At 48.7% G+C, this 27415-nt stretch overlaps 1 protein-coding gene across 1 annotated transcript in view; it reads right to left on the bottom strand.

The window, feature by feature from the left end:
* Positions 1-27415, bottom strand: part of aplp2 (amyloid beta (A4) precursor-like protein 2) — a gene marked incomplete at its 5' end in the record, with an annotated part of 68955 nt that overhangs the window by 37508 nt on the left and 4032 nt on the right. Inside the window, 3 exons of the mRNA XM_038986637.1 lie at positions 8399-8557; positions 10166-10324; positions 14737-14811. Coding sequence (XP_038842565.1) covers positions 8399-8557; positions 10166-10324; positions 14737-14811 — 393 coding nt within the window. The remainder of the gene's footprint in view (positions 1-8398; positions 8558-10165; positions 10325-14736; positions 14812-27415) is intronic.

The following is a 27415-nucleotide window of genomic DNA, read 5'->3' as shown; positions in this document are numbered from 1 at the left end:
TGATATTTGCCCCCAGATGGGCACTGATATTTGCCCCCCAGATGGGCACTGATATTTGCCCCCCAGATGGGCACTGATATTTGCCCCCCAGATGGGCACTGATATTTGCCCCTCAGATGGGCACTGATATTTGCCCCCCAGATGGGTATTGATATTTGCCCCCCAGATGGGTATTGATATTTGCCCCCAGATGGGTATTGATATTTGCCCCCAGATGGGTACTGATATTTGCCCCCAGGTTATTCTCGGAAAACATTACATTTTGAAACAGAGACCATCTGTACAATATTTTGTGTTGTTTGGCAAAACTAGGTTAATTAAAAACCTTGGAATATGCTCCTCCTGATAGGGTACACCAATCAGAACGTCTGGTCTGAATGGACCTCTGATAGGGTACACCAATCAGAACGTCTGGTCTGAATGGACCTCTGATAGGGTACACCAATCAGAACGTCTAGAGGATCATTTGGAATAGTAAACAAACACCAACAGGCTTCTCAAAGATGCCCTTTGGTGGCCCAACTAGCATTCATGGCAACAACGGCTGATGGTAAAATACTATGACATCATGCACGCCGCAAGCTGTGCTGCAGTATGACACAACTTTTAAAAGGAAGAGCCACTTGTAGGAACAGACAGAGGGCCGGGTTAATCCCAGACACTCCAATAACTGTTACGGTTATATAAAACAGACCACAGCGGCAGCCCTCACAATGCACAAAGGCTTTTCTTAGAATCTACTTTGGAGTCACATGTCAAATTTACACAATAAAAAGAGACTTCAAAGCTCACAATGTTCCAGTCTGTTTGGCTTGGCTGCCGTGCAGAGCTGACTGTCGCAAAGAACGTCAGGGGGATTTGATGGCTGAAGAGAGAATTTACAGCCGCTGATAAACAGGATATAGAAAAGAGAAATAAACAACTGCAACAAGCTGAACTGCAGAAATCAGCATCTCATGACAGAACACTGGTTCACTGTAGATCCCTCCATCCTTCTAGAATCAGCTTCTCATGACAGAACACTGGTTCACTGTAGATCCCTCCATCCTTCTAGAATCAGCTTCTCATGACAGAACACTGGTTCACTGTAGATCCCTCCATCCTTCTAGAATCAGCTTCTCATGACAGAAAACTGGTTCACTGTAGATCACTCCATCCTTCTAGAATCAGCTTCTCATGACAGAAAACTGGTTCACTGTAGATCCCTCCATCCTTCTAGAATCAGCTTCTCATGACGGAACACTGGTTCACTGTAGATCACTCCATCCTTCTAGAATCAGCTTCTCATGACGGAACACTGGTTCACTGTAGATCCCTCCATCCTTCTAGAATCAGCTTCCCATGACAGAACACTGGTTCACTGTAGATCACTCCATCCTTCTTGAAAGATTAGTGGAATCTGTGTGGGTAGCTGGACGGGTAGGATGACTGACAGTGAAGGTGAACAGGTGGTCAAGGGTCAGGTGACAGAGGAATGGATGAGACTGAGGTAGGAAGTCCTTTAACCATAAAGTGGTATATTTACTGGGTAGTCTGTGGTGGATTCATGGACGCACAGAACTTCTGGATTAGACAGAGTAAAGGAAGAGAAAGCAGCGAGATCGGGGCGATGGCGATTTCCTCTTTTTAATGAGTTGAGATCTGTCGGACATTTCCACCTGACCCCTGGACCAGCTGAGCAAGTGGCCATGAATTAAAGTATTCTTCCACCAACTCCATGGGCCTTTTCTACAGCCACTCCGGAAATTTGTTAAATTCCACACTCCTCAAAAAGGATCATTGCTCCCCGTCCTCTGTCATCTCAGGGAGAGGATTTAGTCGGGCAACTGTCCGGATATATGTCCGGTTCTATACCTGGATCTCCACTGATCTAACGCGACCATCGGTCCCAGGCATGGTCTTAGTGATATGGCCCACCGGCTAGGAGGCTCCAGGCAGCTGAGGGTCCACCATCATTACTACTTGGCCAGTTTCCAGGCTGACCGTTTCTCTCCGCCGTTTCCCTCTTCGCTGTAGGCTTGGTAGGTAATCCCGAATGAATCGGGCCCAGAAATGGTCAGCCAAGATCTGGCGGTGTCGCCACCGGCGTCTGCCAACAAGGTAGGTATCAGTATACATGGCTTGAGGAAGTGACGCATCTTGGCGTCCCATCAAGAGCATATTCGGTGTAACCGGATCGGGGTCAGCGATGTCTGCAGAGAGATATCCCAAGGGGTTGGAGTTCAGTATCCCGTCCACCTCTATCAGGACGGTACGCAAGACAGTTTCAGTGACAGTTTGGTCCCTCAGGACGACTCGTAAGGCCGTCTTTACAGATTTGATCTCTCGCTCCCATGTTCCTCCAAAATGAGGAGCTCCTGGAGGGTTAAATTTGAATGAGATTTGTTGGTCCATCAGCTGATCCCGGAGGCTGGGTTCCATGGCTTGGAAGGCTTCCTCCAACCTGGCTTCTCCTGCCTTGAAGTTTGTGCCCGACAGCCAGGATCTCGTAGGGTTTCCCCCGTCGGGAGATAAACCGCTGCAGGGCCATGAGGAAGGCTTCAGTATCCAAACTCTCCAGTAGCTGGACACATCTAGTTGTCAAACACTTGAATAGAATGCCCCAGCGCTTTTCCACTCGACGACCTAGCTTGATCGTCAAGGGGCCAAAGCAATCTACTCCTGTTGACCAAAAGGGTGGTTTGAGGAGGTCATATTTGGTCATATTCTGGGGCAAGAGAGAGAAGATGGCTGTCCTTAGCCACTTCCCTACCGGTTTTCAGAGCTTTTAGCTCCTCAGGGAAGCTAACTGTTTGCGCATGCTGGAGGAGTAGTGTCTCTGCCGCGAGGGAGGTGGGTATAGAAGCCACCCCATCTTAGGTCTGGTTTGTGGTGGCGATCAGACCGACAGTGTTTGGGATTGTGCTAGGTGAGGGAGAGCTGTTGTTGGTTCAGTTGAGATGCTGTAGCATTGGGTGGACTTCCTTAACTCATGAGCTTCAGTTGGTTGCGGAGGGGCCGCACGACTGGGGGCTGTCGGCCACTCGTTCTCTGGTTGGGACAAGAATGGTGGTCCCAGGCTCCAGCGATGGGGTTGAGCCAGTTCTTTAAGGGTTTAACCACGAGTAACGTCATCAGCAGGATTGTTTACGCTGTCCACATACCTGCAGTCCTGGACTTCTGTTAGGTCTTGGATTTTCGCAATGCGAGTTTCGACGAACACCTTATACCTGCAGGACTCCGACTTTAGCCAGGTCAGTACAGTGGTCGAATCACTCCGGTAGATGACCCTTTGGATTGGCAAGGTGAGCTCGGCTCGCAAGGTAGAGGCCAACTGGGCTCCGGAAAGGGCAGCGCTGAGTTCCAGCCTAGGCAATGACAACTGCTTCTTAGGTGCGACCCTGGACCTGGCCATGACAAAGGAGACATGGGTGTGGCCTGCCTTATCCTCCACTCTTAGATAGGAAACCACCCCATAAGCTCGCTCCGAAGAGTCACAGAACACATGCAGTTCCAGGCATGATCCCAGTTGGTCAGCACAGGGCGGTACATAACATCTTGGCAGAGCTCCGATAACTCTGTTTCCCAACAGATCCATCATTCCACTAGGTCAGCCGGGTGGATCGGTTCATCCCAGTCCCTCGGTCTGCCAAATGTCCTGGACTAAGACTTTGGTTCGGGTTGTGTATGGCAGGATATACCCAAGGGGATCGTATTGACTGGCCAGGGTCCGATAGATGGTGTGCAGAGTGGGGGTTTTGGTACCCAGGGCTGAGCGGTGCTTGTACCCCAGGGTATCCGGTATGCAGCTCCATCTCAGTCCTCGAATGGGCTCTCGTGGGTTAGCGCCAGACTGAGATAGCCATAGTTCACTGCTACTGGACCTGGCTTGTGCCGGAAGGTGCTGGATAACATCCGCTCTGTTACTCGCCCACTGTCGGACCTCGAATCCACCTTTGGACAGGAGATTCCGTACTTTATCAAGGAGTGCTTTCGCTTCAGCCGTGGATGGGACGCTCTGTAAGCAGTGATCCACATAGAAGGCATTCGCCACTGAATCCCATACTTCTGGGTCACTGTCTGGGTGCTCCCATGCATGTCTCTGTAGAAAGTATGTAGCACAGCAAGGACTGCAGGTGGTGCCAAATGGGAGTACTTGCCATTCATAGATTGTAGGCTCTGCGTCTCATTCCATATCTCGCCATATGAACTGGAGAAGTCTGGTGTCGGAAGGCAGCAGACAAATCTGATGAAACATGGCTTTGATGTCTCCACTGATGGCTGTGGAGTGCTGCCGGAACTGGAGGACACCGAGCAAGGAAGGACCTAAGGTTGGTCCGGGGAGTAGACAGTCATTCAGGCTTTGGCCAGCAGCTTGAAATGAACAGCTGAAGACAAGTCTGTACTTCCTGGATAACATGGATAACATTGCTGGATAACATGGTGAGTGAGATACCAGGATTCACTGAGTGGGTTTCCCTCTTCATGAGCTGTCACTTTGGTGACATAGCCTGCCGTCACAAGGTTATGAATCTCTCGGTTATGAACTTCAGCAAGCTCAGGATTCTTCACCAGGTGCCGCTACGTTCCACGCAGTAGTGGGAGTACAGCCCGTGTCGTGGTTGCCAGAGGAGGATGGTTTGGGCACCCGTAGCAGTGGGGTCGCGTATCTCTGAACGCCATCCAGTTCAGTGGTGGTGGTGCGCTTCTCCAGGAGGTCTAATGCATAGGAGTCATGTTTCGAGCGGGTGACCTCCCGTAGCTTCCGGTTGGAGAAGGTGTCCATCTTCCATAGCATCTCCACATTACGAAGGAGATCAGTGGCTGGACAGGGAGATGGAGCTGGATTGCTTCTGGTGAAGAGGACTTGCTGTGACTGTACAGCTTGGGTGGAGAGAAGGAGATGGGCTGGACCTTGCACAGCCCAAGGATGTACGGACAGCAACGGGCCCTCCTTCTGGTTCCAGCTCGTATAGGCTTAGTCGGGGTAACAAGATGTGGGTGGTCTGAACCAATCAGGATGAGTGGTGCAACCCTTGCCAGGTTAGGTAGAGGCAATCCTCAGAGATGAGGATATTGTTTCTGTAGAACACTTACTGGGCAGGAGTGCTCTGCGAGATTCAAGCCATCTGCCGTGAAGGCATTGGTGATGTTATAGGCCATGTCCCGCTGTCCTGAAGGTGAAATGCTAAAGGTCACAGCAGAGCCTTTCACTTGGATAACATCATGTTGCACCGTTCTGAGGTTAAGGGTCTCGGGGGTCCCCTCCAGGTTAAGGGTCTCGGGGGTCCCCTCCAGGTTAAGGGTCTCGGGGTCCCCTCCAGGTTAAGGGTCTCGGGGGTCCCCTCCAGGTTAAGGGTCTCGGGGGTCCCCTCCAGGTTAAGGGTCTCGGGGGTCCCCTCCAGGTTTAGCTGACGGGTGGCCGCCGTGAGAATGATTGTTCTTTCACACCCATCATCTAGAACGGCGAATGTATCCATGCTCCGCCGTTCACTTTGCAGAGTGACCCATGACCACCTTCAACATGACCCTTGGAGACCGGTTCTGTTGGTCGAGGTACAGCTCCTTTGCAGCTCCTACCATGAGCATACTCTGCTCCTTCTGTGCTTGGGGAATTACATCATGCAACACTGTGAGATGGATTTCCTTACAGCGATTGCAGGGTTTCCTCAAATGTGCAGGTCTCCGCCTTATGGCTACGGGCACACTTGTAGCGTCGCTCACCTGAAGTTATCCAGGCCTTCAATTGAGGTTGAGTGAGCTTTTTTAACCCTGGGGCATGAGCCAAGGAAGTGCCCCTTATTATTGCAATAGGGGCAGTAAGGCTGGAATTTGATGTTCTTGCTCATGAGAGAGCTCTTCTTTCCGGCTTCCTCCCCGGCTTCACTATTTAAGTACATGGTAGTGGGATTTGGCCTTTTATGGCCCTCCTGGCGTTCAAACTCCTTCCTTACCCCGGAGGCTGTGGCTGAGATTGTGGCCGGGTGAGCGATGCTCTTCGCCCTCGCCTTCACCAGCAACCATGCTGCCAGGTCTCAGAGCATAGGTGCTTCTCGAGCCCTCTTTCAGGATGACCTTGTTCAAACAATGTTTGATGAAACTGTCTCTGAGGTAGGCTGGAAGCTTGCTAAGAAGCCTTTCCACGTGGGAGCCACATTTCAGCTCGTTCCCGTCTTCTCCTTCAACGGATTGGAGCATTGAGGTCAGGGATTGGACAGTGAGGGAGAACTCTTGGAAGGCAGCATGGTCTCCCATTTTGATTGGAGACGTGTTCAGGATGTTGTTTAGTTCATTCTGGACTAGCTGGCGTGGCTCACCATATCTCGCCTTCAGGGCCTGGAGAGCGGCACTGTATGGTGTTGCGGAGCGAAAAAAGGATTGGGCTAGCCTGTATGCACTGGGAAACCGCCAGTGATCCATCAGTACTTGGTATTTGTAGCGTTCTGACAGATGACTGAATACCCAGTAGGCTCTCCAATGCCATTTCCAAAAGGACAAATTCACTCTCCGCTCTCAAAGTATGGCAGTTTGGGTCTGGGAATTCCATAGGCTGAGGCTACTAGCAGTTTCATAATGTTGGCTCCCTCTTCTGGTTGCGTGAAGGATAAACCCGGGACTTCTGATGATCCCACTGTGGCCTCATTGGGCCTGTCCCCTACTGTCCCAGACCCTCCATTGGTGGCAGCCTGAATTGGGTGAGTCCCCCCCGCACCTGATATTTGATGACTGGCCTGGCCCAGGCCCTGGACGAGAGGAACGATTTGCCGTGGTTGGTAATTGGTGGAAAGGTCGAAGGATTGGTGCTTTGTCTAGATGAAGGAGGAATGCTAACTTGTGTCACTGGTATAGAGGGCGTTGGCGGAGCGGCCTGTCCCCCGTGCTCCGTGATGGCTGTTGACCTCGGAGCCTCTGGGGACTGTGTGCCATGCTGTACCAGAGGTGCAGATTGGGAAAGAAAGGCAGACAGGTCAGGTCCATGTGGAGGGGTGGTCAGGTCAACTCCCTGTTCTTTCCTCTCCAGGAAGGATGAGACCATCCGTGCCTCCTCCAATTCCCTTCTGGCTTGGCGGTGCCGTCGCTGCTGTGCCAGGTCCTTGGCAATGAATTCCCGTTCCTGTAGAGCACTACGGGCCTGCACATCCAATAGGTGACATCGTTCGTCAGCCTGTCGTTCCTCCTCAATCTGACGCTCAATTTCCTCCAACGCTAATAGTTTCATCCTCTCTCGTAGGACAGCCGTCTGTGAATCGCTGAGGGCTAGTGAATGGCGGCGGCCATGGCCACTTCCAAAGGGGTATCCACTGGTCGAACTCTCACTCCGTCTAGAGTGCCTCGACGACTTCCCATTAGTCAAGGGGTGAGTGGAGCCTGCCTCAGGAAGCTGGTCAACCTGTGCGGTGGGAGTTACCTCATCCATGGGTTCTTCCTGTAGACCACTTTCCCGTCCCAAAGCAGTTTCCGGTGCTTGGCTCGGAGGGGATGGTTGATGGCTGAAACGTACAGTTGATCCATCGCCACTTTGAGCTCTGGTGGGCTTGCCCTCTGATGTGGGAAACTCTGACACATAATCCTTAAGATAACCAGGTGTCTGGTTCTTCTGGTGCTGCTGGTGGTTGAGGATGAAGTCTTCTTTGTTGCTTTAGGCTTAGCTCATGGATCTTTTATTTGTTCCAGTACCTTTCCCTCAGCTGCTCTTTCCTCCTCTCTTCTTCCTTCCAGTGGAGACAATTATTCCTTCTCCATTTCCTTTTCACCCGTCTTTGGTTCAGTCATCATCCTGCTCGAAGGACCATTGAAAGATTAGTGGAATCTGTGTGGGTAGCTGGACAGGTAGGATGGCTGACAGTGAAGGTGAACCGGTGATCAAGGCTCAGGTGACAGAGGAATGGATGAGACTGAGGCAGGAAGGCCTTTAACCATAAAGTGGTATATTTACTGGGTAGTTTCTGGTGGATTCATGGACGCAGAACTTCGGGTTAGACGGAGTTACGGAATTACGGAAGAGAAAGCAGCGAGATCGGGCGATGGCGATTTCCTCCTTTTAATGAGTTGAGATCTGTCGGACATTTCCACCTGACCTAATTAAAGCACCCCTAGCCCAGCTGAGCAAGTGGCCATGAATTAAAGGATTCTTCCACCAACTCCATGGGCCTTTTCTACACTTCTAGAATCAGCTTCTCATGACAGAACACTGGTTCACTGTAGATCACTCCATCCTTCTAGAATTCCTCTGATTCACATGTATTAGCATGAATGGCAAAGCTCCTGTTGTTAAAGACAAAGTACATAATGGCCTCTCTCCCTCCCTATTTCATCCTCTCTCTCTCTCGATATGATGGTCTCGCTCACTTCTGTCTGGTCAGTAATGACGGGGGGTTGTCTAATAGGCAACAGGGCATAGAATACCAAAGGTCTGTACCTGTTCAGGGTTAGGGGTCAGGGTGTGTACCTGGGACTTCATCTGGGCAGCCTTCTCAGGGTCAACAGCCAGTACGTGTTGGTAGTGGCGGATGGTGTGCTGACGGTCCTTGTTCTCCGCACGCACATACCGCCTCAGAGCCTGCAGGATACGGTGGGGCTGGGGGAGGGGTGGAGAGAGGGAGAAATGGGGGAGGAGGAGAGAAAAGGGTGAGGGGGGGGGGGGGGGAGGGGTGGAGAGAGGGAGAAATGGGGGAGGAAGAGAGAAAAAGGGTGAGGGGGGGAGGGGTGGAGAGAGGGAGAAATGGGGGAGGAAGAGAGAAAAAGGGTGAGGGGGGGGGAGGGGTGGAGAGAGGGAGAAGTGGGGGAGGAGGAGAGAAAAGGGGTGAGGGGGGGAGGGGTGGAGAGAGGGAGAAATGGGGGAGGAAGAGAGAAAAAGGGTGAGGGGGGGGAGGGGGGGAGAGAGGGAGAAGTGGGGGAGGAGGAGAGAAAAAGGGTGAGGGGGGGGGGAGTGCGGGGAGGCGAGGGAGAAGAGAGAGGGGGGTTAGAACATCAATTTGCATGATTCTTCCATAGGCAGTAGTGTATGTATGACACATGAAACTAGAGGACAGGAAGGAGAGAGAGACAGAGAGAGAATAGGGTGCCATTTGGGGACCACATGATATTAGATAAGAGCTATAAAACATGGAACAGAGATTATGGAGGACCCCATGATATTAGATAAGAGCTATAAAACATGGAACAGAGATTATGGAGGACCACATGATATTAGATAAGAGGTATAAAACATGGAACAGGGATTATGGAGGACCACATGATATTAGATAAGAGGTATAAAACATGGAACAGGGATTATGGAGGACCACATGATATTAGATAAGAGGTATAAAACATGGAACAGGGATTATGGAGGACCACATGATATTAGATAAGAGGTATAAAACATGGAACAGGGATTATGGAGGATGATTGGTATTAGATAAGAGGTATAAAACATGGAACAGGGATTATGGAGGACCCCATGATATTAGATGAGAGGTATAAAACATGGAACAGGGATTATGGAGGACCACATTATATTGGATAAGAGCTATAAAATATGGAACAGGGATTATGGAGGATGATTGGTATTAGATAAAACATGGAACAGGGATTATGGAGGATGATTGGTATTAGATAAAACATGGAACAGGGATTATGGAGGAAGATTGGTATTAGATAAAACATGGAACAGGGATTATGGTGGAAGATTGGTATTAGATAAAACATGGAACAGGGATTATGGAGGAAGATTGGTATTAGATAAAACATGGAACAGGGATTATGGAGGAAGATTGGTATTAGATAAAACATGGAACAGGGATTATGGAGGAAGATTGGTATTAGATAAAACATGGAACAGGGATTATGGAGGATGATTGGTATTAGATAAAACATGGAACAGGGATTATGGAGGATGATTGGTATTAGATAAAACATGGAACAGGGATTATGGAGGATGATTGGTATTAGATAAAACATGGAACAGGGATTATGGAGGACCACATGAGATTAGATAAGAGCTATAAAACATGGAACAGGGATTATGGAGGACCACATGATATTAGATAAGAGGTATAAAACATGGAACAGGGATTATGGAGGACCACATGATATTAGATAAGAGGTATAAAACATGGAACAGGGATTATGGAGGACGACTGATGAAGGTGTCCATGTGATTGACCATGTTGCCCAGAGTGTATGTGTGTTGTCTGTAACCTACCCTCGGTGGGTCAGCCTGCAGGGCGGCTAAGTAGTTCTCCAGCGCCAGGCGGCGGCGGTCGTTAAGCATGGCCTCTACCCGAGCCAGGTGGGTCTCAACCAGCTGTTGCTTTTCACTGGCTGCCTCCTCTTCCAGGGACTCTACCGTGGCCTGGAAGTGCTGAAGGGGACACACTGCATAGTGAGATAACACACTCACCCCAACAGATCCACAGATGATGCAATCTATATATCGCACTCCACACTGCCCTCTCCCACCTGGACAAGAGACACACCTACGTGAGAATTCTGTAAATTGATTACAGCTCAGCATTCAACACCATAGTGCCCTCCAAGCTCATCAGGTAGGTAACAACACATCTGCCACTCGACACGGGTCCCCTCAGGGGTGTGTGTCCACTCCCCTCCTGTACTTCCTGTTCACCCACGACTGCATGGCCAAAACCATCCTTAAGTTCGCTGACGACAGAAATGTTTATAAGCCGGATCACCGACGACGATGAGACAGCCTATTAGGGAGGAGGTCAGAGACTTGGCAGCGCCAGAACAACGATCTCCCTCAATGTCGGCAAGACAAAGGAGCTGATCGTGGACTACAGGAAACGGAGGGTTGAGCACGCCCCCTTCACATTGTGGGGGCTGTAGTGGAGCGGGTCCAGAGCTTCAAGTTCCTCAGTGTCCACATCGCTAAGGATCTATCATGGTCCAACACACCAACACAGTCTACATCACTAAGGATCTATCATGGTCCACACACACCAACACAGTCCACATCGCTAAGGATCTATCATGGTCCACACACACCAACACAGTCTACATCACTAAGGATCTATCATGGTCCACACACACCAACACAGTCTACATCACTAAGGATCTATCATGGTCCACACACACCAACACAGTCCACATCGCTAAGGATCTATCATGGTCCACACACACCAACACAGTCTACATCGCTAAGGATCTATCATGGTCCACACACACCAACACAGTCTACATCGCTAAGGATCTATCATGGTCCACACACACCAACACAGTCCACATCACTAAGGATCTATCATGGTCCACACACACCAACACAGTCTACATCACTAAGGATCTATCATGGTCCACACACACCAACACAGTCCACATCGCTAAGGATCTATCATGGTCCACACACACCAACACAGTCCACATCACTAAGGACCTATCATGGTCCACACACACCAACACAGTCCACATCGCTAAGGATCTATCATGGTCCACACACACCAACACAGTCTACATCACTAAGGATCTATCATGGTCCACACACACCAACACAGTCGTGAAGTGGGCACGACAACGTCTCTTCCCCCCCCAGGAGAAAAAATTTGGCATGATCAGATACTCAAGTCGTTCTACAGCTGCACCATCGAGAGCATCCTGACTGGCTACATCACCGCCTGGTATGGGAACTGCTTGGCATCTGACCGCAAGGCGCTACAGAGGGTAGTGCGTACAGCCCAGGACACCACTGGGGCCAAGCTTCCTGCCATCCAGGACCTCTATAGGCAGGCGGTGTCAGAGGAAGGCCCTAAACATTGTCAAAGACACCAGCCACCAAAGTCATAGATTGTTCTCTCTGCTACCACACAGCAAGCGGTACCGAAGCACCAAGTCTGGTGTAGGCTTGGCCCTCATTGAAGAGTTCTCTGTCAACTGGAGTTGAACGACAAAATAATCCACGAACAAAGGACAATTCCCAAGGACTAGTCATCCCTTCCCCCTCTGAGGGGCCAACATGTATTTCTCTGTTTCAGTATCCAGAGGACTGACTATATCTCTGTTACAGTATCCAGAGGACTGACTATTGAATGTGTCTCTGTTACAGTATCCAGAGGACTGATTATTGAATGAGTCTCTGTTACAGTATCCAGAGGACTGATTATTGAATGAGTCTCTGTTACAGTATCCAGAGGACTGACTATATCTCTGTTACAGTATCCAGAGGACTGACTATTGAATGAGTCTCTGTTACAGTATCCAGAGGACTGACTATATCTCTGTTACAGTATCCAGAGGACTGACTATATCTCTGTTACAGTATCCAGAGGACTGACTATATCTCTGTTACAGTATCCAGAAGACTGACTATTGAATGTGTCTCTGTTACAGTATCCAGAGGACTGACTATTGAATGTGTCTCTGTTACAGTATCCAGAGGACTGACTATTGAATGTGTCTCTGTTACATTATCCAGAAGACTGACTATTGAATGTGTCTCTGTTACAGTATCCAGAGGACTGACTATTGAATGAGTCTCTGTTACAGTATCCAGAGGACTGACTATTGAATGTGTCTCTGTTACATTATCCAGAAGACTGACTATATCTCTGTTACAGTATCCAGAGGACTGACTATATCTCTGTTACAGTATCCAGAGGACTGACTATATCTCTGTTACAGTATCCAGAAGACTGACTATTGAATGTGTCTCTGTTACAGTATCCAGAGGACTGACTATTGAATGTGTCTCTGTTACAGTATCCAGAGGACTGACTATATCTCTGTTACAGTATCCAGAGGACTGACTATATCTCTGTTACAGTATCCAGAGGACTGACTATTGAATGTGTCGCTGTTACAGTATCCAGAGGACTGATTATTGAATGTGTCTCTGTTACAGTATCCAGAGGACTGACTATATCTCTGTTACAGTATCCAGAAGACTGACTATTGAATGTGTCGCTGTTACAGTATCCAGAGGACTGATTATTGAATGTGTCTCTGTTACAGTATCCAGAGGACTGACTATATCTCTGTTACATTATCCAGAAGACTGACTATATCTCTGTTACAGTATCCAGGGGACTGACTATTGAATGAGTCTCTGTTACAGTATCCAGAGGACAAACTATATCTCTGTTACAGTATCCAGAGGACTGACTATATCTCTGTTACAGTATCCAGAGGACTGACTATTGAATGTGTCTCTGTTACAGTATCCAGAGGACTGACTATTGAATGAGTGATAGAATAATACTATAGTATCCAGGTTTGGTATTTATCTGAAACTTGTTCACTGAGGAGAACTCTGATGCTCTCTATATGTATGATCTCTGTAGTAACTTGTATCTCTGTACAGGGAAAACTCTGATGCTATCTATATATATGTATGATCTCTGTACAGGGACAACTCTGATGGTATTCCCTGTATATAGCCATGTTATTACCTGGTACTCCCTGTATATAGCCATGTTATTACCTGGTACTCCCTGTATATATAGCCATGTTATTACCTGGTACTCCCTGTATATAGCCATGTTATTACCTGGTACGTCCTGTATATATAGCCATGTTATTACCTGGTACGTCCTGTATATATAGCCATGTTATTACCTGGTACGTCCTGTATATATAGCCATGTTATTACCTGGTACTCCCTGTATATAACCATGTTATTACCTGGTACTCCCTGTATATATAGCCATGTTATTACCTGGTACTCCCTGTATATAACCATGTTATTACCTGGTACTCCCTGTATATAACCATGTTATTACCTGGTATTTCCTGTATATAGCCATGTTATTTTCTGGTACTTCCTGTATATAGCCATGTTATTTCCTGGTACTCCCTGTATAGCCATGTTATTACCTGGTACTACCTGTATATAGCCATGTTATTACCTGGTACTTCCTGTATATAGCCATGTTATTACCTGGTACTCCCTGTATATAGCCATGTTATTACCTGGTACTCCCTGTATATAGCCATGTTATTACCTGGTACTCCCTGTATATAGCCATGTTATTACCTGGTACCCCCTGTATATAGCCATGTTATTACCTGGTACTCCCTGTATATAACCATGTTATTACCTGGTACTTCCTATATATCAACTCAGTACTGTGGATATAGTCATGTTATCATTACTCATTGTGTCTCTGCATTGTTTGGAAGGACCTGTAAGTAAGCATACCCCCTACCCTAACCCCCTACCATAAACCCTACCCTTGCGCCTCTAAACCCTACCCTTGCGCCTCTAAACCCTACCCTTGCGCCTCTAAACCCTACCCTTGCGCCTCTAAACCCTACCCTTGCGCCTCTAAACCCTACCCTTGCGCCTCTAAACCCTACCCTTGCGCCTCTAAACCCTACCCTTGCGCCTCTAAACCCTACCCGTGCCTCTAAACCCTACCCTTGCCCCTAAACCCTACCCTTGCCCCTAAACCCTACCCTTGCCTCTAAACCCTACCTGTGCCTCTAAACCCTACCTGTGCCTCTAAACCCTACCTGTGCCTCTAAACCCTACCTGTGCCTCTAAACCCTACCCTTGCCTCTAAACCCTACCCTTGCCTCTAAACCCTACCCTTGCCTCTAAAAATCAACTGTGGACCTCTAACCAGCATAGTGAGATACTACACTAACCTCTACTCTCTTCCAGATACTCTATCATGGCCTGGAAGGGCTGAAGAACACACAGCATAGTTAGACACTACACTAACCCCTACCCTCTTCAAGGAACTAAGAGACCGTATGGACAACTCACTCACATATACGCACAAATACACAGTGGGGTGGGTGTCCAGAGACACGGTGTGTTACCTGGATCAGAGTCTGTCTCTCAGCCTTAGGAAGCTCCTTAGCCTGACGCTCTGCCTCCTCCCACTCCTTCCTCACCTGGATAGACAGATACAGAGACAGATAATGAGACACAGAGAGAGATGCAGAGAGACAGAGAGACGCAGAGAGAGAGAGAGAGAGAGAGAGAGACGCAGAGAGAGAGAGAGAGAGAGAGAGAGAGAGAGAGACGCAGAGAGAGAGAGAGAGAGAGAGACGCAGAGAGAGAGAGAGACGCAGAGAGAGAGAGAGACGCAGAGAGAGAGAGACGCAGAGAGAGAGAGAGAGAGAGAGACGCAGAGAGAGAGAGAGAGAGAGAGAGACGCAGAGAGAGAGAGAGAGAGACGCAGAGAGAGAGAGAGAGAGAGACAAGCAAGCAAACAGACTTCTTCTCTCAGGGGCGGGGAGTGAAACAGGGCTGCCCAATAAGTCCAACATTATTTAACATCTACATTAATGAATTGGCAAAAACATTAGAAGAATCGGCAGCACCTGGTATCACCCTACACAACACTGAAATCAAGTGTCTGCTGTACGCAGATGACCTGGTGCTGCTGTCTCCCACTAAAGAGGGGTTACAGCAGCACCTAGATCGTCTTCACAGGTTCTGTCAGACCTGGGCTCTGACCGTTAACCTAAAAAAAACAAATATAATGATATTCCAAAAAAGGTCGGGAAATAAGGATGACAAATATAAATTCTATTTGGACACAGTTCTATTAGAACACACCAAAAACTACACATATCTAGGACTAAATATGAGCAACACAGGTAGCTTTCACATGGCTGTGAATGAGCTGAGAGACAAAGCAAGAAGAGCATTCTATGCCATTAAAAGGAACATCAAAATTGAAATTCCAATTAGAATCTGGCTCAAAATTTTTCAATCAGTTATAGAACCAATTGCTCTATATGGCAGTGAAGTATGGGGTCCACTCTCTAATAATGAATTTACTAAATGGGACAAACATCCAACTGAAATATTGCATGCAGAGTTTTGCAAGACTGTATTGCAAGTACAAAGAAAAACTCCAAATAACGCATGTAGGGCAGAATTGGGCCAATACCCCCTCCTCATTCGAATAGAAAAAAGAGCCATCAAATTTTACAACCATCTAAAAACAAGTGACCCTAAAACATTCCATCACACAGCTCTACAATGTCAAGAGATGAAACCAGAGAAGAGTCCCCTCAGCCAGCTGGTTCTGAGGCTCAGTTCACCAACCCAAACCAACCCCATAGAGCCTCGGGACAGCCCTCAGAAAATCTGGCCCAACCAAATCATCACAAAACAAAAAGAAAAATATATAACCTATTGGAAAGACACCACAAAAAATCAAAGTAAACTTCAATGCTATTTGGCTCTAAACAGACAGTACATGGTGGCAGACTATCTGACCACTGTGACTGATAGAAAACTGAGGAAAACATTGACTAGGTACAGACTCAGTGAGCACCGTCTGGCTATAGAGACCGGTCGTCACAGACAAACCTGGCTGCCCAGAGAGGACAGGCTGTGCTCACTCTGCTCCAGAGGAGAGGTAGAGACAGAGGTGCATTTCCTACTACACTGTGACAAATACTCAGACCTAAGAGCATATTTCTTTCCCAAAATTATAACTCAATACAAAGAATTTGAAACTATAAAAGATGAAGAAAAAATCAAATATTTATTGGGTGAAAAGCCAAAATGTGCAGTTTTGGCAGCCAAATATGTGTCCTCCTGCCACAACCTGAGGGACAGCCAGTGAAAAATGCAAAGTAATGTTGATAATATTTCCCATTTAGCTTAGTTTTGTTTTGTCTTTCATACCAGGTCATATGTCTTCTCAAGTCATATTGACACTGGTCTACTACTGTTGCTTTAATTTATTGTTGTTCTGATTAATATTGTTGTTGTAGTTGTTGTTAATGGTAATCCCATGTCCACTACTACTATTATTATTGCTGTTGGTCCCACCATTTATTTATATATAAATATATATATATTTTGTATATATATACATATATATTTGATTTTTATTTTCGATATGTATACTTTGACAATGTAAGTAATAACGAACTTGCCATGTCAATAAAGTCAATTGAATTGAATTGAATTGAATTGAGAGAGAGAGACGCAGAGAGAGAGAGAGAGAGAGAGAGACGCAGAGAGAGAGAGAGAGAGAGAGAGAGAGAGACGCAGAGAGAGAGAGAGAGAGAGAGAGAGAGAGAGAGAGAGAGACGCAGAGAGAGAGAGAGAGAGAGAGAGAGAGACGCAGAGAGAGAGAGAGAGAGAGAGAGAGAGAGAGAGAGAGAGAGAGAGAGAGAGAGAGAGACGCAGAGAGAGAGAGAGAGAGAGAGAGAGAGAGAGAGAGAGAGACGCAGAGAGAGAGAGAGAGAGACGAAAAGAGAGACGCAGAGAGAGAGAGAGATTCTTATGAGTGTGTTCAACAGAAACCTCCCAGATCCTCAGGACAGGATTCTTAATGAGGTAGTGTTCTAATTCAGAAACCTCCCCATCCACAGGACAGATTCTTAATGAGGTAGGTTCAGATCCTCTAAGATCTAATGAGATGGTCACAAATCCCCACCTCAGGACGAGTTCTAATGGTTAGTGTTCTAATCAGAAAACCTCCCCAGCCTCGAGGACAGATTCGTTTTGAGGTAGTGTTCTAATCAGAAAACCTCCACCAGCCTCGGACAGATTCTGTAATGAGGTAGTGTTTAATCAGAAACCTCCCCATCCTCAGGTACATAGTTCTTAATGAGGTAGGTTCTAATCAGAAAACCTACCCCATCCTCAGCGACGAGTCTTAATGAGGTAGTGTTCTAATCAGAAACCTCCCCATCCTCAGGACAGATCTTAATGAGGTAGTGTTCTAATCAGAAACCTCCCCAGCCTCAGGACAGATTAAAAAATATGGGGCAGTTGTTCTAATCAGAAACCTCCCCAGCCTCAGGACAGATTCTTAATGAGGTAGTGTTCTAATCAGAAACCTCCCCAGCCTCAGGACAGATTCTTAATGAGGTAGTGTTCTAATCAGAAACCTCCCCAGCCTCAGGACAGATTCTTAATGAGGTAGTGTTCTAATCAGAAACCTCCCCAGCCTCAGGACAGATTCTTAATGGGTTAGTGTTCTAATCTAATCAGAAACCTCCCCATCCTCAGGACAGATTCTTAATGAGGTAGTGTTCTATTCCAGCTGAATGAGCCTGCATCCCACCGTATTCCCTATATAGTGCACTACTTTTGACCAGGGTCCATAGGGTAGTGCATCACTCCATCTATCCTGTCTCTCTCTACCTCCACCCACCTTCCCCCTGTCTCTCCATCCACTTTGCATCTGTCTCCATCTCCCTCGGTCTCTCCCTCCTGTCGTGTCTTTGGCTAGGCCGTATTAAGTGATATGACATGCTATTCTATAAAATCCTTTCTCTGTAATTAATATTACCTGATTGAGCTAATCATGTAAATGTAATTAACTAGAAAGTCGGGGCACCACGAAAGAGTGTTTATTGCTGTTATCTTCCGAATAAACTCTTAAAGTCCTAGTAATATTTTACATCAATAGCAGTCATATTAATCGTCACCTTATTCTCAGTCTCATCTGAAAGTTGTAAATTCTTGGTTATCTTCACGAACCCTGGCTAACAAGTTGAATCAGCAATACAAAAATTGGGTTTAATTATTTATTTACTAAATACTTAACTAATCACACAGAATTACATACACAGAATGCAAATTATGTCATACAGAAAACGTCCCTGGTGGACGGAGCGTACATGACAGCTGGTTACACAATGGGAGGGGGCTGGGTTTGAGTGAAAGAGCGGGAAGACTGAGGAACAAAGGGAGAAGCTGTGCTATCGTAAATACAGTGTCTTAGGCATTCTAAATTACCGCCCATTTGGAAAAGGAAAATGCAATAAATATTTACTCTGAGCTTCGGTAAGTTGATCGTAGATGCTGGCCGTGTTGGCCAACAGTGATCTTCCTGTCCTCGGAAGAATGTCTCTGGTGGTAAATTGGATACGTTGTAGTATCGTCGTTGTGTGTTAGACTGGACATGTCGTCCGTCCCTTCCTAGCCCACGTTTACAGCTGCTGTTGCTAACTCAACGGCTAGGATGTATCACTTCTTTAGTGAATAAGAGTTCAAAGTTCATACCATTCGCAACCAAAGCTCACGCTGAGGTTGGCTTAGTTCTGTAGTTGACATGTTAGTCCTTTTCAACGTATGGACCGTCGTCCTATCGTCCTCGGAACAGAAGGTTACATTTTCATCAAGGGCTTATATAGTGGAGGGAGAAGGGTGTGTTTCCTAGTTTATAACCCATGTCTCTTCACAGGGGCGGGCCACTGATTGAGCAGAGCTCGAACCTTATAAAAACCCAATTCTCTCATTTGCAAGATAAAATTACATTTAATCTTTTCACAAATAGTTTCATATTCAAACAATTAAATTGCACAACAATTCGTCCTGTCATCAGTCATAATGTCTCAGATGACAACTGAACTGACATATTCATTAAGTACCAACGCATATTTTCAACTGGTTTTATTACCGAAATATGGTTCCTTTCCCCCCACTTGTTTGATGTTCCCAGACTCTCTATGTTTAACAAAGGCTATTCAACAGTCCTTCAGTAGAGTCAGAGAGAGAGGGAAGGGAGAAAGGTATTTATGGGGGGGGGGGGGGGGGGGGTGTCATAAACCTTACCCACAGGCCAACGTCATGACACTCCATATCTCTGTCCACCCTCTGAGGTGTTTCTCACCTCCGTATGGCACCGACAGTGTCTCTCCCAGACCATCAGGTCATTTAGTAGGACACAGAGAGACCTCATTAAGCCCTGCAATGTACTCTGCTGCCAACTGGGACACACACACACACACCTTGGTAAGGAGAAGACCAGAGCTACAACACACCAGACAATATATTTCCAGGGCTATGGCGATACATTTCCAGGGCTATGGCGATACATTTCCAGGGCTATGGCGATACATTTCCAGGGCTATGGCGATACATTTCCAGGGCTATGGCGATACATTTCCAGGGCTATGGCGATACATTTCCAGGGCTATGGCGATATATTTCCAGGGCTATGGCGATATACACTGCTCAAAAAAATAAAGGGAACACTTAAACAACTCAATGTAACTCCAAGTCAATCACACTTCTGTGAAATCAAACTGTCCACTTAGGAAGCAACACTGATTGACAATAAATTCACATGCTGTTGTGTGAGAATATATAGGCAATTAGCAAGACACCCCCAATAAAGGAGTGATTCTGCAGGTGGTGACCACAGACCACTTCTCAGTTCCTATGCTCCTGGCTGATGTTTTGGTCACTTTTGAATGCTGGCGGTGCTCTCACTCTAGTGGTAGCATGAGACGAGTCTACAACCCACACAAGTGGCTCAGGTAGTGCAGCTCATCCAGGATGCACATCAATGCGAGCTGTGGCAAAAGGTTTGCTGTGTCTGTCAGCGTAGTGTCCAGAGCATGGAGGCGCTACCAGGAGACAGGCCAGTACATCAGGAGACGTGGAGGAGGCCGTAGGAGGGCAACAACCCAGCACAGGACCGCTACCTCCACGTTTGTGCAAGGAGGAGCACTGCCAGAGCCCTGCAAAATGAACCTCCAGCAGGCCACAAATGTGCATGTGTCTGCTCAACGGTCAGAAACAGACTCCATGAGGATGGTTATGAGGGCCCGACGTCCACAGGTGGGGGTTGTGCTTACAGCCCAACACCGTGCAGGACGTTTGGCATTTGCCAGAGAAAACCAAGATTGGCAAATTCGCCCTGGCGCCCTGTGCTCTTCACAGATGAAAGCAGGTTCACACTGAGCACATAGCACATGTGACAGACGTGACAGAGTCTGGAGACGCCGTGGAAAACGTTCTGCTGCCTGCAACATCCTCCAGCATGACCGGTTTGGCGGTGGGTCAGTCATGGTGTGAGGTGGCATTTCTTTGTGGGGCCGCACAGCCCTCCATGTGCTCGCCAGTAGCCTGACTGCCATTAGGTACCGAGATGAGATCCTCAGAGCCCTTGTGAGACCAATATGCTGACACATGCACATTTGTGTCCTGCTGGAGGTCATTTTGCAGGGCTCTGGCAGTGCTCCTCCTTGCACAAGGTGGAGGTAGCGTCTGCTGCTGGGTTGTTGCCTCCTACGGCCTCCTCCACGTCTCCTGATGTACTGGCCTGTCTCCTTAGCACCTCCATGCTCTGGACACTACGCTGACGACACAGCAACCTTCTTGCCACAGCTCGCATTGATGTGCCATCCTGGATATAGCTGCACTACCTGAGCCACTTGTGTGGTTTTAGACTCCGTCTCATGCTACCACTAGAGTGAGAGCACCGCCAGCATTCAATAATGACCAAAACATCAGCCAGGAAGCATAGGAACTGAGAAGTGGTCTGTGGTCACCACCTGCAGAATCACTCCTTTATTGGGGGGTGTCTTGCTAATTGCCTATAATTTCCACTTTTGTCTATTCCATTTGCACAACAGCATGTGAAATTTATTGTCAATCAGTGTTGCTTCCTAAGTGGACAGTTTGATTTCACAGAAGTGTGATTGACTTGGAGTTACATTGTGTTGTTTAAGTGTTCCCTTTATTTTTTTGAGCAGTGAATTTCCAGGGCTATGGCGATATATTTCCAGGGCTATGACAATATATTTCCAGGGCTATGACAATATATTTCCAGGGCTATGACAATATATTTCCAGGGCTATGACAATATATTTCCAGGGCTATGACAATATACTTATATTATACTTAAACGCAGGGAAACAAATCTGTTTAACCTAATTTCTACCAGCATGTTACATGTACTACAAGGAGGGGGGGAAAATAACTCGACATTCTTTAGTCCACACAGAGACAAGTACAAAGCTCTCCCTCGCCCTCCATTTGGCAAATCTGACCATAATTCTATCCTCCTAAATCCTGCTTACAAGCAAAAACTAAAGCAGGAAATACCAGTGACTCGCTCAATAGGGAAGTGGTCAGATGACGCAGATGCTAAGCTACAGGACTGTTTTGTTAGTACAGACTGGAATATGTTCCGGGATTCATCCGATGGCATTGAGGAGGACACCACATCAGTCATTGGCTTCATCAAAAAGTGCATTGATGACATCGTCCCCACAGTGACCGTGCGTACATACCCCAATCAGAAGCCATGGATTACAGGCAACAGCTGCACTGAGCTAAAGGGTAGAGCTGCCTCTTTCAAGAAGCGGGACTCTAACCCGGACGCTTATTAAAAGTCACCGTAGCCGATGAGAGCAAGACCTTTAAACAGGTCAACATTCACAAGGCCGCAGGGCCAGACGGATTACCAGGACGTGTACTGCGAGCATGCGCTGACCAAATGGCAAGTGTCTTCACTGACATTTTCAACCTGTCCCTGACGGAGTCTGTAATACCAACATGTTTCAAGCAGACCACCATAGTCCCTGTGCCCAAGACCACCAAGGTAACCGACCTAAATGACTACCGACCTGTAGCACTCACATCTGTAGCCATGATATGGCTGGTCATGGCTCAACACCATTATCCCAGAAACAATTTGCATACCGCCCCAACAGATCCACAGATGATGCAATCTCTATTGTACTCCACACTGCCCTTTCACACCTGGACAAAAGGAACACCTATGTGAGAATGCTATTCAAATCAGATTTCATTAGTCACATGCGCCGAATACAACAGGTGGAGTAGACCTCACAGTGAAATGCTGAATACAACAGGTGGAGTAGACCTCACAGTAAAATGCTGAATACAACAGGTGTAGTAGACCTCAAAGTGTAAGGTTGAGAGCACCTTGGTGTCCACATCACCAACGAACTATCGTGGTCCAAACACACAAAGACAGTAGTGAAGAGGGCACGACAAAACCTATTCCCCCTCAGGAGACTGAAAAGATTTTGAGGATCTGGGGACCAATGCCAAAAGTTCTACAGCTGCACCATCGAGAGCATCCTGACTGGTTGCATCACTGCCTGGTATGGCAACTGCTCGGCATCCGACCGTAATGCGCTACAGAGGGTAATGCGTACGGCCCAGTACATCACTGGGGCCAAGCTTCCTGCCATCCAGGACCTCTATACCAGGCGGTGTCAAAGGAAGACCCTAAAAATTGCACAGAAGCGGTACCAGAGCGCCAAGTCTAGGTCCAAGAGGCTCCTTAACAGCTTCTACCCCCAAGCCATAAGACTCCTGAACAGCTAATCAAATGGCCACCCAGAATATTTGCATTGTTCCCCCCACCCCCAACTATTTGCATTGTCCCCCCCACCCCCAACTACTTGCATTGTTCCCCGCCCCCCCCCACACCCGTTTTTACATTGCTGCTACTCTATTATCTATGGAGTCACTTTACCTCGACTGACCGGTGCCCCCACACATTGTACCGTAACACCCTGTATATAGCCTCCACATTGGCTCTGTACCGTAACACCCTGTATATAGCCTCCACATTGACTCTGTACCGTAACACCCTGTATATAGCCTCCACATTGACTCTGTACCGGTACCCCCTGTATATAGCCTCCACATTGACTCTGTACCGGTACCCCCTGTATATAGCCTCCACATTGACTCTGTACCGTAACACCCTGTATATAGCCTCCACATTGACTTTGTACCGTAACACCCTGTATATAGCCTCCACATTGACTCTGTACCGTAACACCCTGTATATAGCCTCCACATTGTACCGTAATACCCTCACTACTGTTATTTTATTGTTGCTCTTTAAATGAAATGTTATTTATTTATTTTTCTTCAGTTTAATTGAGTAAATACTTTAACACTTATTTGTTGGTTAAGGGCTCGTAAAGTAAGCATTTCACTGTTAAGGTCCACAACCTGTTGTATTTGGCGCACGTGACAAATAAAAAATGTGATTTGATTTGAATGACTGGGATTTATAATGGACTCTTTATCCAAACACCATGAAGGCTGTCTGACTAGAAACCCGAGGCAGTAAGGTCAATATGTAGGCTACTACAGGCCTATTGACAGGATAGCAACCTGCTATTTCTAGGCCTTTTACTAAATACAAAAATAGCTTGCGAGTAAAGCATTGTACCGTGTGCACTACGATGTAACCTGCGCATATACAAATATACATTTGATTTGAAAAGTACAAAAACATGTTGTGTTGTGCTTCAACTACAGACATAATGTCTCTTATTGCATAGAATAGGCCCTCACAGAGCCAGAGGGCGATTCCCCCCCCTCACAGAGCCAGAGGGCGATTCCCCCCCCCTCACAGAGCCAGAGGGCGATTCCCTCCCCCCCCCTCACAGAGCCAGAGGGCGACTCCCCCCCCCCTCACAGAGAGACAGAGCGAGGGCGACTCCCCCCCCCCCCCCCCTCACAGAGCCAGAGGGCGATTCCCCCCCCTCACAGAGCCAGAGGGCGACTCCCCCCCCCCCTCAAAGAGCAGAGGGCGACTCCCCCCCCCCCTCACAGAGCCAGAGGGCGACTCCCCCCCCCCCCCCCCCCCTCACAGAGCCAGAGGGCGACTCCCCTCCCCCCCCCTCACAGCCGAGGGCGACCCCCCCCCCCCCCCTCACAGAGCCAGCACTCCCCCCGCCCCCTCCAGAGCCAAGGGCGACTCCCCCCCCCCCCCCTCACAGAGCCAGAGGCGACTCCCCCCCCCCCTCACGAGCCAGAGGGCGACTCCCCCCCCCCCCTCACAGAGCCAGAGGGCGACTCACCCCCCCCCCCCCCTCACAGAGCCAGAGGGCGATTCCCCCCCCCCTCACAGAGCCAGAGGGCGACTCCCCACCACCCCCCCCCCCCCCCCCCCCCTCACAGAGCCAAGGGCGACTCCCCCCCCCCCCCCCACAGAGCCAGAGGGCGATTCCCCCCCCCCTCACAGAGCCAGAGGCGACTCCCCCCCCCCCCCTCACAGAGCCAGAGGGCGACTCCCCTCCCCCCCCCCCCCCCTCACAGAGCCAGAGGGGCGACTCCCCTCCCCCCCCCCCTCACAGAGCCAGAGGGCGACTCCCCCCCCCCCCCCCCTCACAGAGCCAGAGGCGACCCCCCCCTCACAGAGCAGAGGGCGACTCCCCCCCTCACGAGCCGAGGCGACCCCCCCTCACGAGCCAGAGGGCGACTCCCCCCCCTCACAGAGCCAGAGGGCGACTCCCCCCTCACAGAGCCGTGCACCGAACGGGATAAAACATTTTTAAAAGTCAGCTATTCTGCATTGCATTAATCCGATGTGAGCGCTATCAGCAAATGCCAAAACACGTGATGCAGCTCTCCTGATAAACGCAGATTCATAAAACGGCTGCCCTCCTGCAGAACAGAGCTACAGCTGCATTTATTTATTATTCCAGGACCATAGATAATGAATGACAGCATCTCCAATGGTACCCTAGACTCTATAGAGGGCCCTACTGTTGACCCGCGGCCCCCCGATAGGGCCCTACTGTTGACCCGCGGCCCCCGAAAGGGCACTACTGTTGACCCGCGGCCCCCCGATAGGGCACTACTGTTGACCCGCGGCCCCCCGATAGGGCACTACTGTTGACCCGCGGCCCCCCGATAGGGCACTACTGTTGACCCGCGGCCCCCGATAGGGCACTACTGTTGACCCGCGGCCCCCCGATAGGGCCCTACTGTTGACCCGATAGGGCACTACTGTTGACCCGATAGGGCACTACTGTTGACCCGCGGCCCCCGATAGGGACTACTGTTGACCCGATAGGGCACTACTGTTGACCCGCGCCCCCCGATAGGGCCCTACTGTTGACCCGCGGCCCCCGAAAGGGCACTACTGTTGACCCGCGGCCCCGAAAGGGCACTACTGTTGACCCGCGGCCCCCGATAGGGCACTACTGTTGACCGCGCGCCCCCCGATAGGGCACTACTGTTGACCCGCGGCCCCCGATAGGGCACTACTGTTGACCCGCGGCCCCCGATAGGGCACTACTGTTGACCCCGGCCCCCCGATAGGTACTACTGTTGACCCGATAGGGCACTACTGTTGACCCGCGGCCCCCCGATAGGGCACTACTGTTGACCCGCGGCCCCCCGATAGGGCACTACTGTTGACCCGCGGCCCCCCGATAGAGCCCTACTGTTGACCCGCGGCCCCCCGATAGGGCACTACTGTTGACCCGCGGCCCCCCGATAGGGCCCTACTGTTGACCCGCGGCCCCCCGATAGGGCACTACTGTTGACCCGCGGCCCCCGAAAGGGCACTACTGTTGACCCGATAGGGCACTACTGTTGACCCGATAGGGCACTACTGTTGACCCGATAGGGCACTACTGTTGACCCGCGGCCCCCCGATAGGGCACTACTGTTGACCCGATAGGGCACTACTGTTGACCCGATAGGGCACTACTGTTGACCCGATAGGGCACTACTGTTGACCCGCGGCCCCCCGATAGGGCACTACTGTTGACCCGATAGGGCACTACTGTTGACCCACGGCCCCCCGATAGGGCACTACTGTTGACCCACGGCCCCCCGATAGGGCACTACTGTTGACCCGCGGCCCCCCGATAGGGCACTACTGTTGACCCGCGGCCCCCCGATAGGGCACTACTGTTGACCCGCGGCCCCCGATAGGGCACTACTGTTGACCCACGGCCCCCCGATAGGGCCCTACTGTTGACCCACGGCCCCCCGATAGGGCACTACTGACATCTGGAATGCACAACGTAATAACAGAAGTGGAGGAGTCATAGTGTTTCTGTAACTAAAAGAGGAACAGACTGACTGGTAATGGAAGTGAAAGAGGAACAAAGAAAGTACAGAGAAATTACCAGCAGGGTAAAACCAGTCTGAATCACTACGGATGCTGGGGGGGGGGGGGGGGGGAACTAAACAATTGATCTGCACTTTGTCTCTAAAACCACAAAATGTTTACATTTTTTTACATTTTGTCACGTGAAGTCTGCGGGATCTGTTTTTGAGTCTTTTTATTACAGTGAAACGATGCTGCTGTTCATTACATCATGTAGCTGTCCTTTAGGCTACGGCCTAAAATACATTACTTCATCCGGACAGAATATTAGAATTTGTAGCATAGGCTAACGAATCGATGAAAATTAACTCATTCATGCGGAAATATTTGGATCTGGTGAAAGGAAGACATATTTTGGTCATTTCAATTAAAACACACTCTTATGTTTTCCTCTTATGTTTTAATTGAAATGACCAAAATATGTCTCCCTTTCACCAGATCCAAATATTTCCTCATGAATGAGTTAATTTTCATCGATTCGTTAGCCTATGCTACATATTCTGTCCATATGAAGTAACGTATTTTAGGCCGTAGCCTAAAGGACGGCTACATGATGTAATGAACAGCAACAAACAGACACATCGTTTCACTGTAATAAAAAGACTCAAAAAAACATATCCCGCTGACTTCACAGTTTCCCTCCAGAAAGCCCTACAGGGAAACGGGATGCTTATCATGAAGCATATCCCCAGTCAACAGAAAGGATTAGCCCAGCGCAGGACCCTCTAAAAGAGAAGAGGACGTTATTCCACCAAGGTTTAACTCCACCATACGACAACCACTATTCCGTTAAAATCCGGCCTAATCAGCCCACGGCACAGAATACTAAATATTGAGCAGTCTTTTTGTTCAATAAAAATAAAAATAAAAAATCATTCATAAACCCA

Source organism: Salvelinus namaycush, unplaced genomic scaffold (genome assembly GCF_016432855.1).
Source record: "Salvelinus namaycush isolate Seneca unplaced genomic scaffold, SaNama_1.0 Scaffold533, whole genome shotgun sequence".
NCBI lineage: Eukaryota > Metazoa > Chordata > Actinopteri > Salmoniformes > Salmonidae > Salvelinus > Salvelinus namaycush.
This window is presented reverse-complemented; position numbering and strand designations above follow the sequence as displayed.